The sequence below is a fragment of the Lucilia sericata genome, unplaced genomic scaffold, assembly GCF_015586225.1.
Source record: "Lucilia sericata isolate MDLA Ls3-8-SP2 unplaced genomic scaffold, ASM1558622v1 Contig000862F_arrow, whole genome shotgun sequence".
In the NCBI taxonomy this organism is placed as follows: Eukaryota; Metazoa; Arthropoda; class Insecta; order Diptera; family Calliphoridae; genus Lucilia; species Lucilia sericata.
Genome location: NW_023994853.1, coordinates 8,570 through 30,000, shown reverse-complemented (window position 1 = coordinate 30,000; position 21,431 = coordinate 8,570). Strand labels below are relative to the sequence as shown.

Here is a 21,431-nt window from a genome sequence, read left to right as displayed (position 1 = left end):
ATTTGTCCGGTACTACCGAGCATCCTCATTATACTCTCTGTGCCCGTTTATTGCAGAATTAGAAGCCATTAGATAGCTTGTTAATGAGTTTGATATAACAAGAAGAGCTTTATTATGAGATTTTAAGCATAATCCGGCTCGAAGGACCAAACTTTTTCTTGTTATGCTGTTGTAGGAGTTTGAGTTGAAGCGTTTTGAATTCTTTTAATACTCCTATCTATTATAAGCAGTGAACTGTTTTAGAGTAAGGTGTTCTTTAAAACAGTTAATAAACTTTTATACGTTTGAAAGTTATATAGAAAACTTTTATACACTAAACCATTATATAGTAAACTGTTATACAGTAAACTACTCCATATAGACTTTAATGGCTTAGTTTAAAGAACTCATAGTAAGCCTAAAAGCCTAAAGACTATAGTTTTTAAAAATCATTTGTTGCCTTTTTACCTCCACAATTGATTGGTTTATTAGATAATTTTTAAAATAAACCCTGCTATTCTTTTTATACATATATCTTTTTCTTAATTATTTTAAATATTTTCTTCTTAGATAGTAAAGTTCTATGAGTTTTGTATAAATTACAGTAACTACCGCTATAGCTGATATATTATTTTTGTTATTTTTATAAAAAAACGTGATTGTTTGTTCCCACTCGTTCTATTTTTCAAACACATTTATAACAAATTGTAGCACGTATGCATAAATTTGAAAACTAATGTTATCAATTGAACTACACTACTGTCTATAAATGAAACTAAAAAGAGCAGACAAATATTTAATTGAATGACTAAAAATGACGTTTTTATCAATTTATTATTTTTTATAATAAATATTAATTTCCATAGATAAAAAAGATATTGGAATATAAAAAAGCCAAAATTAGCTAATATGTTGTTAAGGAAAATTTTTAAAAATTTATTTCATAAAGTTTGGCTTAAAATGTTTCCACCTGTAACTAGGTCATTTTTAAAATGGTTTAATACAAAATCTCTCTTTAAATTAAACATTTCAAGTGTAAAATTACTTTAATACTCTTTTTTTTTGTTGCTCTTAATTATTTCACCTTTTTTTTCTTCTTTGTCTGTTTAATGACGTCTTAAATTGTTTAACATAAATTTTGGAGGAAAAAGTTGAAATTTTTGGATTTTTGCTTACAACGTCATGGCATGCTTTGTTATTTGTTATTGGCTTAGATTGTTTGCTTTTCCTACCACACATTCAGCTAAACTAACAGTAAAGGTGTTGCTTTTGACACGTCACTTAAACTGGTTTTCTTGTACAATTGCCAACAAATTGTGCAGCTCTAGTACATTCTGTTTTATTTCACAAGTTTTATTCATCCTCTCCCTGTCGATGGCTTGCTCTCTTTGAGTTTTACTCTGATCATTTTGTTTTTTTCGTATATAAATTAGTTTGCTGGGTTTTGGTTGCCGGATCAGGTGAATGTTTAAATAATTGGAATATTTTTTTTTAACTGATGGACATTGTTTTAGACTAGGCTATAGACAAACTATAGACTATACTATAGACAAGACTATAGACTAGACTATAAGATCGACTAGAGACTAGCCTAGAGACTAGACTAGAGACTAGACTAGAGACTAGACTAGAGGACTAGACTAGAAGACTAGACTAGAGACTAGACTAGAAGACTAAGACTAGAGACTAGACTAGAGACTAAGACTAGGACTATAGACTAGACTATAGACTAGACTATAGACTAGACTATAGACTAGACTATAGACTAGACTATAGACTAGACTATAGACTAGACTATAGACTAGACTATAGACTAGACTATAGACTAGACTATAGACTAGACTATAGACTAGACTATAGACTAGACTATAGACTAGACTATAGACTAGACTATAGACTAGACTATAGACTAGACTATAGACTAGACTATAGACTAGACTATAGACTAGACTATAGACTAGACTATAGACTAGACTATAGACTAGACTATAGACTAGACTATAGACTAGACTATAGACTAGACTATAGACTAGACTATAGACTAGACTATAGACTAGATATAGACTAGACTATAGACTAGACTATAGACTAGACTATAGACTAGACTATAGACTAGACTATAGACTAGACTATAGACTAGACTATAGACTAGACTAGACTAAGACTACTATAGACTAGACTATAGACTAGACTATAGACTAGACTATAGACTAGACTATAGACTAGACTATAGACTAGACTATAGACTAGACTATAGACTAGACTATAGACTAGACTATAGACTAGACTATAGACTAGACTATAGATTAGACTATAGACTAGACTATAGACTAGACTATAGACTAGACTATAGACTAGACTATAGACTAGACTATAGACTAGACTATAGACTAGACTATAGACTAGACTATAGACTAGACTATAGACTAGACTATAGACTAGACTATAGACTAGACTATAGACTAGACTATAGACTAGACTATAGACTAGACTATAGACTAGACTATAGACTAGACTATAGACTAGACTATAGACTAGACTATAGACTAGACTATAGACTATAGACTAGACTATAGACTAGACTATAGACTAGACTATAGACTAGACTATAGACTAGACTATAGACTGGACTATAGACTAGACTAGACTATAGACTAGACTAGACTAGACTAGACTATAGACTAGACTATAGACTAGTCTATAGATTGGACTATAGACTAGTCTATAGATTGGACTATAGACTAGACTATAGACTAGACTATAGACTAGACTATAGACTAGACTATAGACTAGACTAGACTAGACTATAGACTAGACTAGACTAGACTATAGACTAGACTAGACTATAGACTAGACTAGACTATAGACTAGACTATAGACTAGACTATAGACTAGACTATAGACTAGACTATAGACTAGACTATAGACTAGACTATAGACTAGACAATAGACTAGACTATAGACTAGACTATAGACTAGACTATAGACTAGACTATAGACTAGACTATAGACTAGACTATAGACTAGACTATAGACTAGACTATAGACTAGACTATAGACTAGACTATAGACTAGACTATAGACTAGACTATAGACTAGACTATAGACTAGACTATAGACTAGACTATAGACTAGACTATAGACTAGACTATCGACTAGACTATAGACTAGACTATCGACTAGACTATAGACTAGACTATCGACTAGACTATAGACTAGACTATAGACTAGACTATAGACTAGACTATAGACTAGACTATAGACTAGACTATAGACTAGACTATAGACTAGACTATAGACTAGACTATAGACTAGACTATAGACTAGACTAGACTAGACTAGACTATAGACTAGACTATAGACTAGACTATAGACTAGACTATAGACTAGACTATAGACTAGACTATAGACTAGACTATAGACTAGACTATAGACTAGACTATAGACTAGACTATAGACTAGACTATAGACTAGACTATAGACTAGACTATAGACTAGACTATAGACTAGACTATAGACTAGACTATAGACTAGACTATAGACTAGACTATAGACTAGACTATAGACTAGACTATAGACTAGTAACTAGACTATAGACTAGACTAGACTAGACTATAGACTAGACTATAGACTAGACTATAGACTAGACTATAGACTAGACTATAGACTAGACTATAGACTAGACTATAGACTAGACTATAGACTAGACTATAGACTAGACTATAGACTAGACTATAGACTAGACTATAGACTAGACTATAGACTAGACTATAGACTAGACTATAGACTAGACTATAGACTAGACTATAGACTAGACTATAGACTAGACTATAGACTAGACTATAGACTAGACTATAGACTAGACTATAGACTAGACTATAGACTAGACTATAGACTAGACTATAGACTAGACTATAGACTAGACTATAGACTAGACTATAGACTAGACTATAGACTAGACTATAGACTAGACTATAGACTATACTATAGACTAGACTATAGACTAGACTATAGACTAGACTATAGACTAGACTATAGACTAGACTATAGACTAGACTATAGACTAGACTATAGACTAGACTATAGACTAGACTATAGACTAGACTATAGACTAGACTATAGACTAGACTATAGACTAGACTATAGACTAGACTATAGACTAGACGACTATAGACTAGACTATAGACTAGACTATAGACTAGACTATAGACTAGACTATAGACTAGACTATAGACTAGACTATAGACTAGACTATAGACTAGACTATAGACTAGACTATAGACTAGACTATAGACTAGACTATAGACGACTAGACTAGACTAGACTAGACTATAGACTAGACTATAGACTAGACTATAGACTAGACTATAGACTAGACTATAGACTAGACTATAGACTAGACTATAGACTAGACTATAGACTAGACTATAGACTAGACTATAGACTAGACTATAGACTATATAGACTAGACTATAGAGTAGACTATAGACTAGACTATAGACTAGACTATAGACTAGACTATAGACTAGACTATAGACTAGACTATAGACTAGACTATAGACTAGACTATAGACTAGACTATAGACTAGACTATAGACTAGACTATAGACTAGACTATAGACTAGACTATAGACTAGACTATAGACTAGACTATAGACTAGACTATAGACTAGACTATAGACTAGACTATAGACTAGACTATAGACTAGACTATAGACTAGACTATAGACTAGACTATAGACTAGCCTATAGGACCTAGACTATAGACTAGACTATAGACTAGACTATAGACTAGACTATAGACTAGACTATAGACTAGACTATAGACTAGACTATAGACTAGACTATAGACTAGACTATAGACTAGACTATAGACTAGACTATAGACTAGACTATAGACTAGACTATAGACTAGACTATAGACTAGACTATAGACTAGACTATAGACTAGACTATAGACTAGACTATAGACTAGACTAGACTATAGACTAGACTATAGACTAGACTATAGACTAGACTATAGACTAGACTATAGACTAGTCTATAGATTGGACTATAGACTAGTCTATAGATTGGACTATAGACTAGACTATAGACTAGACTATAGACTAGACTATAGACTAGACTATAGACTAGACTATAGACTAGACTATAGACTAGACTATAGACTAGACTATAGACTAGACATAGACTAGACTATAGACTAGACTATAGACTAGACTATAGACTATAGACTATAGACTAGACTAGACTATAGACTAGACTATAGACTAGACTATAGACTAGACTATAGACTAGACTAGACTAGACTATAGACTAGACTATAGACTAGTCTATAGATTGGACTATAGACTAGTCTATAGATTGGACTATAGACTAGACTATAGACTAGACTATAGACTAGACTATAGACTAGACTATAGACTAGACTATAGACTAGACTATAGACTAGACTATAGACTAGACTATAGACTAGACTATAGACTAGACTATAGACTAGACTATAGACTAGACTATAGACTAGACTATAGACTAGACTAGACTATAGACTAGACTAGACTAGACTATAGACTAGACTATAGACTAGACTATAGACTAGACTATAGACTAGACTATAGACTAGACTATAGACTAGACTATAGACTAGACTATAGACTAGACTATAGACTAGACTATAGACTAGACTATAGACTAGACTATAGACTAGACTATAGACTAGACTATAGACTATAGACTAGACTATAGACTAGACTATAGACTAGACTATAGACTAGACTATAGACTAGACTATAGACTAGACTATAGACTAGACTATAGACTAGACTATCGACTAGACTATAGACAAGACTATCGACTAGACTATAGACTAGACTATAGACTAGACTATAGACTAGACTATAGACTAGACTAGACTATAGACTAGACTAGACTATAGACTAGACTATAGACTAGACTATAGACTAGACTATAGACTAGACTATAGACTAGACTATAGACTAGACATACTAGACTATAGACTAGACTATAGACTAGACTATAGACTAGAACTATAGACTAGACTAGACTACTAGACTATAGACTAGACTAGACTAGACTAGACTATAGACTAGACTATAGACTAGACTAGACTAGACTAGACTAGACTATAGACTATAGACTAGACTATAGACTAGACTATAGACTAGACTATAGACTAGACTATAGACTAGACTATAGACTAGACTATAGACTAGACTATAGACTAGACTATAGACTAGACTATAGACTAGACTATACTAGACTATAGACTAGACTATAGACTAGACTATAGACTAGACTATAGACTAGACTATAGACTAGACTATAGACTAGACTATAGACTAGACTATAGACTAGACTATAGACTAGACTACTAGACTATAGACTAGACTATAGACTAGACTATAGACTAGACTATAGACTAGACTATAGACTAGACTATAGACTAGACTATAGACTAGACTATAGACTAGACTATAGACTAGACTATAGACTAGACTATAGACTAGACTATACTAGACTAGACTAGACTATAGACTAGACTATAGACTAGACTATAGACTAGACTATAGACTAGACTATAGACTAGACTATAGACTAGACTATAGACTAGACTATAGACTAGACTATAGACTAGACTATAGACTAGACTATAGACTAGACTATAGACTAGACTATAGACTAGACTATAGACTAGACTATAGACTAGACTATAGACTAGACTATAGACTAGACTATAGACTAGACTATAGACTAGACTATAGACTAGACTATAGACTAGACTATAGACTAGACTATAGACACTAGACTACTATAGACTAGACTATAGACTAGACTATAGACTAGACTATAGACTAGACTATAGACTAGACTATAGACTAGACTAGGACTAGACTATTAGACTAGACTATAGACTAGACTATAGACTAGACTAAGACTAGACTATCGACTAGACTAAGACTAGACATAGATAGACTATAGACTAGACTATAGACTAGAATATAGACTCGACTTTAGACTAAACTATAGACTAAACTATAGACTAGGTTATAGACTGGACTATAGAATGGGCTACAGACGAAACTTTAGACTAGACTATAGACTTGACTAAAAACAAGACAATAGACTAGATTATAGACTAGACTATGGACTAGCTATAGGACTAGACTATAGACTTGACTAAAGACCACACTACAGACTAGCCCATAGTCTAGACTACAGACAAACTAGGATTAGACTTAAACTAGACTATAGACTAGTCTATAGATTGAACTATAGACTAGACTTTAAATTAGACTATAGACTAGTCTATAGACTAGACTATAGACTAGGTTATAGACTAGACTATAGACTAAACTATAGACCAGATTATAGACTGAACTATAGACTAGACTTTAGACTAGACTATAGACTAGACTATAGACTGTCTTAAGCCTAGAGTAGACACTTGTAAAAACAACCGGTTAATTATGGGATTCCTGAAAATAAATTCTTCCTCTTTTTAGTATATTTTAAGAAACCAGCTGGCAACTTTATATTTTAAAAGATCTTCAAAGTAAACACTTGCTTGAATAATTTTCAAATAACACAAATTTTTTATTTGAGTTGAGAGCTGAGTTCTCTTTGGAGAAAGTTATTTTTTTTTTTGTATTATTTTTTATTTATTTACGTCTCAATATTATGTACGTGTAGTCATAGTTAATGTTGTTGTAGAGTAGTACACATTATTATAATATATTTATTTTATACTCTATACAAAAGTGGGGTTTTTCTTAGCTATCTGGTGGTGGTCATGATTCAGTGATTACTTTCAAACATTACAGTCAACAGTTCAGATTTAAAATTATTTGTAAAAAATAATAAAACGTTGCAGTTTATAGAAATATATTAGAAAAACGAGATTAATTAATTGAAAATAAATTGTTATAATATTTAGAAAAATTATTTATAAAAAATTAAAAAAATGTCAGCTGAAGAAATTGTGGATGAAGATGGTTATAATGTAGTGCCTGAAGATGAACCGGTTAATAATTTTTTTTGGTTTTATTTTATTTTATATTTAAAATCAGTATTAAAAACATTTGTTTAAATATTGGTTTTTTTTTTTATTTATTAATTGTTTATTATATTTTTGTTCTTTAATTAAATAACGTGTCGTTTACTTTTTCTTTTGAATTTTTTTTCCTGTCTGTGTTTAAAGTTTTTTTCTTTTTGTTAAACAAAATGTTTTAACAATTGTGAAATTATTTCTTTTTATTTTATTTAAAGCATGTTAAATTAATTTCAATACTTTCAAATTAATTTATATTCTTGAAACGTCTACTCTATGTAACGGAAGTTTTTTTTTTTTTAATTTAGTTTAAAAGTTTTAAAATTTTCTTTTAAATTTCTTTTATTTTTCGCCTTTTTCTTCTGGTTAAAATGAGTGATGATGAAGATTTCAATGATGTAAGATTTTATTTAACAATTTCCTTTTAAATTTATTAAAAACCACAATAAGAATGTTCAACAAGTAAAGTTTACCGCGATGCGCTTATTATCGTTTGCTAATATTAGAAAATTTTAAAGTTTTGTTTTAGATTTTTGAAAATTAAACAAACAAAATCAAAGAAACAAATGTAATTACATATAATATTTTGATGACTAATCTAGTCTATAGTCTAGTCTATAGTCTTGTCTATATTCTTGTCTATATTCTAGTCTATATTCTAGTCTATATTCTAGTCTATAGTCTACTCTATAGTCTATTCTATATTCTAGTCTATATTCTAGTCTATAGTCTAGTCTATATTCTAGTCTTAGTCTAGTCTATAGTCTAGTCTATAGTCTAGTCTATAGTCTAGTCTATAGTCTAGTCTATAGTCTAGTCTATAGTCTAGTCTATAGTCTAGTCTATAGTCTAGTCTATAGTCTAGTCTATAGTCTAGTCTATAGTCTAGTCTATAGTCTAGTCTATAGTCTAGGTCTATAGTCTAGTCTATAGTCTAGTCTATAGTCTAGTCTATAGTCTAGTCTATAGTCTAGTCTATAGTCTAGTCTATAGTCTATAGTCTATTCTATAGTCTATAGTCTATTCTATAGTCTAGTCTATAGTCTAGTCTATAGTCTAGTCTATAGTCTAGTCTATAGTCTAGTCTATAGTCTAGTCTATAGTCTAGTCTATAGTCTAGTCTATAGTCTAGTCTATAGTCTAGTCTATAGTCTAGTCTGTAGTCTAGTCTATAGTCTAGTCTATAGTCTAGTCTGTAGTCTAGTCTATAGTCTTGTCTATAGTTTAGGTCTATAGTTTAGTCTATAGTCTAATCTGTAGTCTAGTCTGTAGTCTAATCTATAGTTTATTTATAGTCTAATCTATAGTCTAGTCTATAGTCTAGTCTATAGTCTAGTCTATAGTCTAGTCTATAGTCTAGTCTATAGTCTAGTCTATAGTCTAGTCTATAGTCTAGTCTATAGTCTAGTCTATAGTCTAGTCTATAGTCTAGTCTATAGTCTAGTCTAGTCTATAGTCTAGTCTATAGTCTAGTCTATAGTCTATTCTATAGTCTAGTCTATGGCCTAGTCTATAGTCTAGTCTATAGTCTAGTCTATAGTCTAGTCTATTGTCTAGTCTATTGTCTAGTCTATAGTCTAATCTATAGTCTAGTGTATAGTCTATAATCTAGTCTATAGTCTAGTCTATAGTCTAGTCTATAGTCTAGTCTATAGTCTAGTCTATAGTCTAGTCTATAGTCTAGTCTATAGTCTAGTCTATAGTCTAGTCTATAGTCTAGTCTATAGTCTAGTCTATAGTCTAGTCTATAGTATAGTCTATAGTCTAGTCTATAGTCTAGTCTATAGTCTAGTCTATAGTCTAGTCTATAGTCTAGTCTATAGTCTAGTCTATAGTATAGTCTATAGTCTAGTCTATAGTCTAGTCTATAGTCTAGTCTATAGTCTAGTCTATAGTCTAGTCTATAGTCTAGTCTATAGTCTAGTCTATAGTCTAGTCTATAGTCTAGTCTATAGTATAGTCTATAGTCTAGTCTATAGTCTAGTCTATAGTCTAGTCTATAGTCTAGTCTATAGTCTAGTCTATAGTCTAGTCTATAGTCTAGTCTATAGTCTAGTCTATAGTCTAGTCTATAGTCTAGTCTATAGTCTAGTCTATAGTCTAGTCTATAGTCTAGTCTATAGTCTAGTCTATAGTCTAGTCTATAGTCTAGTCTATAGTCTAGTCTATAGTCTAGTCTATAGTCTAGTCTATAGTCTAGTCTATAGTCTAGTCTATAGTCTAGTCTATAGTCTAGTCTATAGTCTAGTCTATAGTCTAGTCTATAGTCTATAGTCTAGTCTATAGTCTAGTCTATAGTCTAGTCTATAGTCTAGTCTATAGTCTAGTCTATAGTCTAGTCTATAGTCTAGTCTATAGTCTAGTCAATAGTCTAGTCTGTAGTCTAGTCTATAGTCTTGTCTATAGTTTAGTCTATAGTCTAATTTGTAGTCTAGTCTATAGTTTATTTTATAGTCTAATCTATAGTTTATTTTATAGTCTAATCTATAGTCTAGTCTATAGTCTAGTCTATAGTCTAGTCTATAGTCTAGTCTATAGTCTAGTCTATAGTCTAGTCTATAGTCTAGTCTATAGTCTAGTCTAGTCTAGTCTATAGTCTAGTCTATAGTCTAGTCTATAGTCTAGTCTATAGCCTAGTCTATAGTCTAGTCTATAGTCTAGTCTATAGTCTAGTCTATGTCTAGTCTATTGTCTAGTCTATTGTCTAGTCTATAGTCTAATCTATAGTCTAGTGCATAGTCTAGTCTATAGTCTAGTCTATAGTCTAGTCTATAGTCTAGTCTATAGTCTAGTCTATAGTCTAGTCTATAGTCTAGTCTATAGTCTAGTCTATAGTCTAGTCTATAGTCTAGTCTATAGTATAGTCTATAGTCTAGTCTATAGACTAGTCTATAGTCTAGTCTATAGTCTAGTCTATAGTCTAGTCTATAGTCTAGTCTATAGTCTAGTCTATAGTCTAGTCTATAGTCTAGTCTATAGTCTAGTCTATAGTCTAGTCTAGTCTATATAGTCTATAGTCTAGTCTATAGTCTAGTCTATAGTCTAGTCTATAGTCTAGTCTATAGTCTAGTCTATAGTCTAGTCTATAGTCTAGTCTATAGTCTAGTCTATAGTCTAGTCTATAGTCTAGTCTATAGTCTAGTCTATAGTCTAGTCTATAGTCTAGTCTATAGTCTAGTCTATAGTCTAGTCTATAGTCTAGTCTATAGTCTAGTCTATAGTCTAGTCTATAGTCTAGTCTATAGTCTAGTCTATAGTCTAGTCTATAGTCTAGTCTATAGTCTAGTCTATAGTCTAGTCTATAGTCTAGTCTATAGTCTAGTCTATAGTCTAGTCTATAGTCTAGTCTATAGTCTAGTCTATAGTCTAGTCTATAGTCTAGTCTATAGTCTAGTCTATAGTCTAGTCTATAGTCTAGTCTATAGTCTAGTCTATAGTCTAGTCTATAGTCTAGTCTATAGTCTAGTCTATAGTCTAGTCTATAGTCTAGTCTATAGTCTAGTCTATAGTCTAGTCTATAGTCTAGTCTATAGTCTAGTCTATAGTCTAGTCTATAGTCTAGTCTATAGTCTAGTCTATAGTCTAGTCTATAGTCTAGTCTATAGTAGTCTATAGTCTAGTCTATAGTCTAGTCTATAGTCTAGTCTATAGTCTAGTCTATAGTCTATAGTCTAGTCTATAGTCTAGTCTAGTCTATAGTCTAGTCTAGTCTATAGTCTAGTCTATAGTCTAGTCTATAGTCTAGTCTATAGTCTAGTCTATAGTCTAGTCTATAGTCTAGTCTATAGTCTAGTCTATAGTCTAGTCTATAGTCTAGTCTATAGTCTAGTCTATAGTCTAGTCTATAGTCTAGTCTATAGTCTAGTCTATAGTCTAGTCTATAGTCTAGTCTATAGTCTAGTCTATAGTCTAGTCTATAGTCTAGTCTATAGTCTAGTCTATAGTCTAGTCTATAGTCTAGTCTATAGTCTAGTCTATAGTCTAGTCTATAGTCTAGTCTATAGTCTAGTCTATAGTCTAGTCTATAGTCTAGTCTATAGTCTAGTCTATAGTCTAGTCTATAGTCTAGTTTATAGTCTAGTCTATAGTCTAGTCTATAGTCTAGTCTATAGTCTAGTCTATAGTCTAGTCTATAGTCTAGTCTATAGTCTAGTCTATAGTCTAGTCTATAGTCTAGTCTATAGTCTAGTCTATAGTCTAGTCTATAGTCTAGTCTATAGTTTAGTCTATAGTCTAGTCTATAGTCTAGTCTATAGTCTAGTCTATAGTCTAGTCTATAGTCTAGTCTATAGTCTAGTCTATAGTCTAGTCTATAGTTTAGTCTATAGTCTAGTCTATAGTCTAGTCTATAGTCTAGTCTATTCTGTATACTAGTCCATAGTCTAGTCTATAGTTTAGTCTATAGTTTAGTCTATAGTATACAGTTTAGTCTATAATCTAATCTGTAGTCTAGTCTACAGTTCATTCTATAGTCTAATCTATAGTCTAGTCTATAGTCTAGTCCATAGTCTAGTCTATAGTCTAGTCTATTGTCTAGTCTATAGTCTAGTTTATAGTCTAGTCTATAGTCTAGTCTATAGACTAGTCTATAATCTAGTCTATAGTTTTGTCTATAGTCTAGTCTATAACCTATTCTGGTCTATTCTGTATACTAGTCCATAGTCTAGCCTATAGTTTAGTCTATAGTCTAGCCCATAGTATAGTCTAGTGTAGCCTATATTGTAGTCTAGTATATAGTCTAGGTCTTAAACTTAAAAAAGGATTTCTTTTAGATGAAAAAGCTGTTTGTAATATATTTTCTCAATCTTATCTGACAACTATTTTTTCCTGTTTTTCAGGAATACACTGGTCCCGGCGAAGAACATGTGGAAAAACCCTCCAAAGATGAAATTAAAGTCGCCAAATGGATGAAGAAAAATATCAAGACAAAGAAAACGAAATTTTTAAGTCACAATGTTGAATATTTCACCTCAAACAAAGCCATCGATGGCCTTATGAAATCGAAATTTGCCGAAGGTGATGGAGCCCTCTTTACCACGCGAGAACAGGCTATAGATTTTTTGGATCTCATGTTGGAGCATAAGTTTTTCCATCGTGCCAAAAAGGTACCCATTAGTATAGATGATTTGCGTGGTGTTAAATCGAGCAAAAAAGAAGAGAAAAAAGATGAGACAAAAGATAAACAAACAAAGAAGGAAAAGGACGAACGTAAAGATACAGAAGCCGAAGCTGAAGCTAGTGGTAATAATGGTGTAAGTGATGAGGCGGGTGGCACCTCTGCCACAGGCGAAAAAAAGGAGAAAAAGAAACGTAAAATCCGTTTAGATATGCATCCCGAACAGGTGTTCGTTGATGGCTCAGAGGCCTATGTTTGGATTTATGATCCTATACCCATACACTATTGGATTTATGGTTTGATACTTTTACTGGGAGCCATTGGCATTTGTATGTTCCCGCTGTGGCCACCCATGTTGCGTAAGGGTGTCTATTATTTGTCTTTGGTGGCCGCTGGCTTTTTGGTATTCATTTTGGCTTTGACTGTGGTGCGTTTGATAATATTCACCATTGTGTGGGCGGTAACGGGAGGTAAATTACACTTCTGGATTTTCCCCAATTTAACAGAAGATGTGGGTTTCTTTGCCTCTTTCTGGCCTTTATATGAGGTGAGTTATAAACACTTTCTTTCTGTTAACATTACATTATTTCATGACTGTTTAACTTTAGAGCAAATATGTTTCCGATGAGAAAACTTCCTCTAAATCGAAAAAATCCAAATCAAAATCCAAGAAAAAAGAAAAAGACAGTGATGTCGAAGACAACGATGAGGCACCCGATGCTGTTCCTTTGGAACCGGAAAAAATTGAAGAAATTAAAGAACATGATGCCGATATGGAATTAAGATTGCGCAGCAATGCTGGCAAAGGTGATACTGAGGATGAGTCTCACAGTGGCAGCAGTAGTGCAAATGAAGCGCCTCAAGAATCTGATGCTAAATGGTGAGCTTTTGTTTTTAAGTTAACAAGATTTTTATTAATTCGAATAATAATAATAATAAGTTCCTTAATTTTTTTTTTAAATTTTAAAAATGTAAATTTTTTTATTTCAATTGTATTTATTTAACTTAAACCTTAATTTTTATTTGCATGTAATTATTTTATGCTTTTTTATTTTCGAAATATCAAACTTTATAATTATACTAATACAATATTTTTTAAAAAAATAAACTTATCTTATAAAAAGTCTCCTCGGGCGAGACATTATTATTATTTATTTTATTATTTTTATACATAAGTAGGCTGGTTTCTTACAAATCAATCATTTTTTATAATTGAATTCGTTAATTATATTATCAATTAGTAAGAGATTTTGGGCATGTTTTCCTTATCATGTCGAAAACTGAAGAAGCATTTTATTTACTTTTTTTCAAATTGGTTTGGTTAATTCTAAAGGGGTATTATTAAAATTTATTCTATATTCGACTATAGGCTATACTGTAGACTAGACTGCATGCTAGACTAGTCTGTATACTAGGGTGATCGACTCGATTTTTCAACCGGTTTTAAAACCGGTTTTTTCTGCTTTACCAGTGTCGGTTTTTTCTTAATGTTGATTTTTCGAATATCGAATAACCCGGTTTTTTCACTTTTTAAAACCCGGTTTCGAATACTTTTATTTGCTTTGTATTCAAAGATTATTTAAATGAAATTTTTAAGTAAATAATAATACAGCCCGTCTAAATTTTAAAAATATTCGAGTCGAGGAACTAGAGTACATTTTCTACAGCTCTTTTGGTTAAACTTTTTTGATTTTCCTAATTAATTAAAAAAATTTATTTGTAAAATTGATAACTGTTTGATAAAATTTAGCAATCTTAAGATTATATTCCAATTACAATAATTAATTTACGGCTGAAATTTTATGGAAGAGTTGGAATGCCTATGCAAATTTCCTAAACAGGGCTTTTAAAATAAGCTAGGATTACATAGTACCTTATGTTTAACAGAAGTGTCCCACTTTTTTCCTAATTTTTTTATATTAAAGAAATAATGTAAATCAGACGACTAGATCTAAAGTTATAATCTTTTAAACTGTTAAAAATCATTTCGGGCCATGTTTTGTTAATCAAATTTAAACATAGACATTAAGTTTTTCAAATTAAAATATATTTTTTTTAATTATAATGAAAAACCGGTTAACCGGTTTATTCTGAATTTGAAAAATATCAACCGGTTTTTTTTAAATGTCAACTATTCGAACTATTCGAAAACCGGTTTTTGGAAAATGTCGAATAATCGATCACCCTACTGTATACATAATTGTAGACTTGAGTCTAGACTATAATATTGACTAGACTAGACTAAAGGCCAGAGAGTTTTGACTAGACTATAGACAATCCACTAAACTATATTTTAGACTGTCGACTAGACTATCAACTAGACTGAATACTAGCATATAGAAAAGACTATAGACTACACAATAGACTAGACTATAGACTAGACTATAGACAAGACTATAGACTAGACTATAGACTAGACTATAGACTAGACTATAGACTAGACTATAGACTAGACTATAGACTAGACTATAGACTAGACTATAGACTAGACTATAGACTAGACTATAGACTAGACTATAGACTAGATTATAGACTAGACTATAGACTAGACTATAGACTAGACTATAGACTAGACTATAGACTAGACTATAGACTAGACTAGACTAGACTATAGACTTGACTATAGACTAGACTACAGACTAGACTATAGACTAGATTATAGACTAGACTATAGACTAGACTATAGACTAGACTATAGATTAGACTATAGACTAGACTATAGACTAGACTATAGACTAGACTATAGACTAGACTATAGACTAGACTATAGACTAGACTATAGACTAGACTATAGACTAGACTATAGACTAGACTATAGACTAGACTACAGACTAGACTATTGACTGGACTATTGACTAGACTATTGACTAGACTATTGACTAGGTTATAGACTAGACTATAGACTAGACTATAGACTAGACTATAGACTAGACTATAGACTAAACTATAGACTAAACTAGACTATAGACTAGACTATAGACTAGACTATAGACTAGACTATAGACTAGACTATAGACTAGACTATAGACTAGACTATAGACTAGACTATAGACTAGACTATAGACTAGACTATAGACTAAACTAGACTATAGACGAAGACTATAGACTAGACTATAGACTAGACTATAGACTAGACTATAGACTAGACTATAGACTAGACTATAGACTAGACTATAGACTAGACTATAGACTAGACTATGGACTAGACTATAGACTAGACTATAGACTAGACTATAGACTAGACTATAGACTAGACTATAGACTAAACTATAGACTAAACTAGACTATAGACTAGACTATAGACTAGACTATAGACTAGACTATAGACTAGACTATAGACTAGACTATAGACTAGACTATAGACTAGACTATAGACTAGACTATAGACTAAAGACTATAGACAGACTATAGACTAGACTATAGACTAGACTATAGACTAGACTATAGACTAGACTATAGACTAGACTATAGACTAGACTATAGACTAGACTATAGACTAGACTATAGACTAGACTATAGACTAGACTATAGACTAGACTATAGACTAGACTATAGACTAGACTATAGACTAGACTATAGACTAGACTATAGACTAGACTATAGACTAGACTATAGACTAGACTATAGACTAGACTATAGACTAGACTATAGACTAGACTGTAGACTAGACTATAGACTAGACTATAGACCAGACTGTAGACTAGACTATAGACTAGACTATAGACTAGACTATAGACCAGACTGTAGACTAGACTATAGACTAGACTATAGACTAGACTATAGACTAGACTATAGACTAGACTATAGACTAGACTATAGACTAGGCTATAGACTAGGCTATAGACTAGACTATAGACTAGACTATAGACTAGACTATAGACTAGACTATAGACTAGACTATAGACTAGACTATAGACTAGACTATAGACTAGACTATAGACTAGACTATAGACTAGACTATAGACTAGACTATAGACTAGACTATAGACTAGACTATAGACTAGACTATAGACTAGACTATAGACTAGACTATAGACTAGACTATAGACTAGAATATAGACTAGACTATAGACAAGACTATAGACTATACTGTTGAATAGAATATAAACTAGACAATAGACTAAACTATAGACTAGATGATAGACTAGACTATATTATAGACTATGTAGACTATAGACTATATACTAGACTATAGATTAGACTAGACTATAAGCTCAATTATAATATAAAATGTAGACTAGACTATACACTAGACTGTAGACTAGATTATATAGTAGACTAATGATTATACTTGAGACTGGACTACCGACTAAACTATAGACTAAAGTATTATCCACTATACTGTAGACCAGACTAGGATATAAACTAGACTAGATTGTAAACTAGACTATAAGCTAGACTATAGACAATAATACTGTAGACTAGACTTATAAGACTAGATTGTAGACTAGAATAAACATTAGACTATAGACTAGACCACAGATTAGACAATAGACTAGAACACAGACTAGACTATAGACTTGACCATATTCTCTACTATAGACTAGACTATAGACTAGACTATATACAAGACTATAGACTAGACTATAGACAACACTATAGACAAGACAATAGACTAGATTATAGAGTACACTATAGAATAGACTACAAACTAGCTTATAGACTAGACTATATACTTGACTATTGACTAGACTTTAGGCTATACTTTAAACTAGATTAACGCCAAGGCTATAGCCTAAACTTTAAACCAGATTATAGACTAGACTGTAGACTATAAACTAGACTATAGAAAAGACTAGACTATAAACTAAGCTATAGACTAGACTATAGAAAAGACTAGACTATAGACTAGACTATAGACCAGACTTTAGACTATACTATAGACTAAACTATAGATTAGACAATAGACTAGACTATATACTAGACTATAGACTAAACTATAGATTAGACTATAAACTAGACTATAGACTACACTATAGACTAGACTATAGAATGCATAGATTATATATTTGACTATAGACTAGATAGATTAGACTATATATTTGACTATAGACTAGACTATAGGCTATACTAGAATTAGACTAACGCCTATAATATAGTCTAAACTTTAAACTAGATTATAGACTAGACTATAGACTATATCAGAAACTAGACAATAGATTAGACTGTAGATTAGACCATGGCCTAGACTTTAGATTTGACTATAGATTAGACGATAGACTTGATTATAGATAAGACTATAGACTACACTTTAAACTAGATTACAGACTAGACTATATACAATACTATACTATAGACTAGACTATAGACTAGACTATAGTCTAGACTATAGACTACACTGTAGGCTACGCTATAGACTACACTATAGACTACACTATAGACTAGACTATAGACTAGACTATAGACTAGACTATAGACTAGACTGTAGACTAGACTATAGGCTAGACTATAGACTAGACTATAGACTAGACTATAGACTAGACTATACACTAGACTATAGACTAGACTATAGACTAGACTATAGACTAGACTAGACTAGACTAGACTATACTAGACTAGACTAGACTAGACTAGACTAGACTATAGACTAGACTAGACTATAGACTAGACTAGACTAGACTAGACTATAGACTAGATTATAGACTAGTCTAAAGACTAGACTATAGACTAGACTAGACTATATACTAGACTATAGACTAGACTATAGACTAGACTATAGACTAGACTATAGACTAGACTATAGACTAGACTATAGACTAGACTAGACTATAGACTAGACTAGACTATAGACTAGACTATAGACAAGACTATAGACTAGACTATAGACTAGACTATAGACTAGACTATTGACTAGACTATAGACTAGGCTTTAGACTAGTCTATGGACTAGACTATAGTCTAGACTATAGACTATACTATAGACTATACTATAGACTAGACTATAGACTAGACTATAGACTAGACTATAGACTAGACTATAGACTAGACTAGACTATAGACTAGACTATAGACTAGACTAGACTATAGACTAGACTAGACTATAGACTAGACTAGACTATAGACTAGACTATAGACTAGACTATAGACTAGACTATAGACTAGACTAGACTATAGACTAGACTATAGACTAGACTATAGACTAGACTATAGACTAGACTATAGACTAGACTAGACTATAGACTAGACTATAGACTAGACTATAGACTAGACTATAGACTAGACTATAGACTAGACTATAGACTAGACTATAGACTAGACTATAGACTAGGACTATAGACTAGACTATAGACTAGACTATAGACTAGACTATAGACTAGACTATAGACTAGACTATAGACTAGACTATAGACTAGACTATAGACTAGACTATAGACTAGACTATAGACTAGACTATAGACTAGACTATAGACTAGACTATAGACTAGGACTAGACTATAGACTAGACTATAGACTAGACTATAGACTAGACTATAGACTAGACTATAGACTAGACTATAGACTATAGACTAGACTATAGACTAGACTATAGACTAGACTATAGACTAGACTATAGACTAGACTATAGACTAGACTATAGACTAGACTATAGACTAGACTATAGACTAGACTATAGACTAGACTATAGACTACTATACTAGACTATAGACTAGACTATAGACTAGACTATAGACTAGACTATAGACTAGACTATAGACTAGACTATAGACTAGACTATAGACTAGACTATAGACTAGACTATAGACTAGACTATAGACTAGACTATAGACTAGACTATAGACTAGACTATAGACTAGACTATAGACTAGACTATAGACTAGACTATAGACTAGACTAGACTATAGAGTAGACTATAGACTAGACTATAGACTAGACTATAGACTATTCTGTAGACTAGACTATAGACTATACTATAGACTAGGCTATAGACTAGACTATAGACTAGACTATATACTAGACTATAGACTAGACTATAGACTAGACTATAGACTAGACTATAGACTAGACTATAGACTAGACTATAGACTAGACTATAGACAAGACTATATAGACTAGACTATAGACTAGACTATTGACTAGACTATAGACTAGACTTTAGACTAGACTATAGACTAGACTATAGACTAGACTAGACTATAGACTAGACTATAGACTATACTATAGACTATACTATAGACTAGACTATAGACTAGACTATAGACTAGACTATAGACTAGACTATAGACTAGACTATAGACTAGACTATAGACTAGACTATAGACTAGACTATAGACTAGACTATAGACTAGACTATAGTCTAGACTATAGGCTATACTTTGGACTAGACTAACGCCTAGGCTATAATCTGTAGTCTCATTTTACATAAAAGTTTTAAACGTTGGAAATTTGTGCGGATCAGAAAACAAGTTTTATTCATCAGTTTTTCTCTTTATTAAAAACTTACAGTTTGTTTAAATTTTTTTTTTGTTGTTAATAATTTTCTTACTTCTTCTTCCTTTACAGTTCACAAAATCAATCCGAATCTGAATCCGATGGCAAAGATTATGAAATAATCAGCTCAAGTGAAGTGCAAAATGTCAAATGAAAAACTAAATTTTAAACGAAAATATCAACAACAATAAAACATTTAATTGTTAAACAAAATCAACCAACCATTCTTTAAATCATTTTAGTTAATAATAAAAAGAAAATAACTAAAAGCTTAACGAATTAAATATAATTGTAAATTAATATAAATTTGCTTAAAACAATATTAAACTTATTTTCTTCTAAAGCTCTTTAAACTCCAAAAAAAAGAGATAATAAAACATGACAGCAAGTGATTGGCAATTTTTATTTAAATGTAATACTTAAATTACTTTAATAACCAGGGAAAATTTTTAAAACGAAACTACAAACAAAATATTTAAAGAAAAAATTTGCATTTTTAAAAGTGCATTTTTTTTAAATACATAATTAATAAAACACAATGCTAACAACAGAATTATTTTAAAAATGTTGTGTTTGTTTTGAAATAATGGAAATTATTTTAAGTTTTTTTATACAATTCACTGAATAAAAAATATTTTAAATAATTTTTTATTCTTTAACCATGTATTTGCAATTGTTTATTTTTTATATTTTTATTATTGATGATCTTTTTTTTTTATTAATATTGTGTTACTATTTTTTTCTATTATTATTTTTATCTATTATTATTAATATTATTGCTTGAATACTTTTTTAAGTTGATAAAATTTTAATAAAAAAAAGAACAAGAAACGAAACATA

General features: G+C 31.3%; 1 protein-coding gene across 3 annotated transcripts in view; it reads left to right on the top strand.

Moving 5' to 3' along the window:
* LOC119608639 (translocation protein SEC62) overlaps window positions 1-20,971 on the top strand; it is a 23,223-nt gene extending 2,252 nt beyond the window's left edge. The window contains exons 1-4 of one of the 3 annotated variants that reach the window (XM_037963133.1): window positions 7,755-8,020; window positions 12,886-13,710; window positions 13,772-14,043; window positions 20,664-20,971. In XM_037963133.1, coding sequence (XP_037819061.1) covers window positions 7,961-8,020; window positions 12,886-13,710; window positions 13,772-14,043; window positions 20,664-20,745 — 1,239 coding nt within the window. In that variant the 5' untranslated portion in view covers window positions 7,755-7,960 and the 3' untranslated portion in view covers window positions 20,746-20,971. Of the gene's footprint in view, window positions 1-7,754; window positions 8,021-8,285; window positions 8,446-12,885; window positions 13,711-13,771; window positions 14,044-20,663 lie in introns of those variants that run through there. The other 2 variants (XM_037963135.1, XM_037963134.1) reach the window with 2 other exon arrangements.
* The last annotated feature ends 460 nt before the right edge of the window (window positions 20,972-21,431 follow it).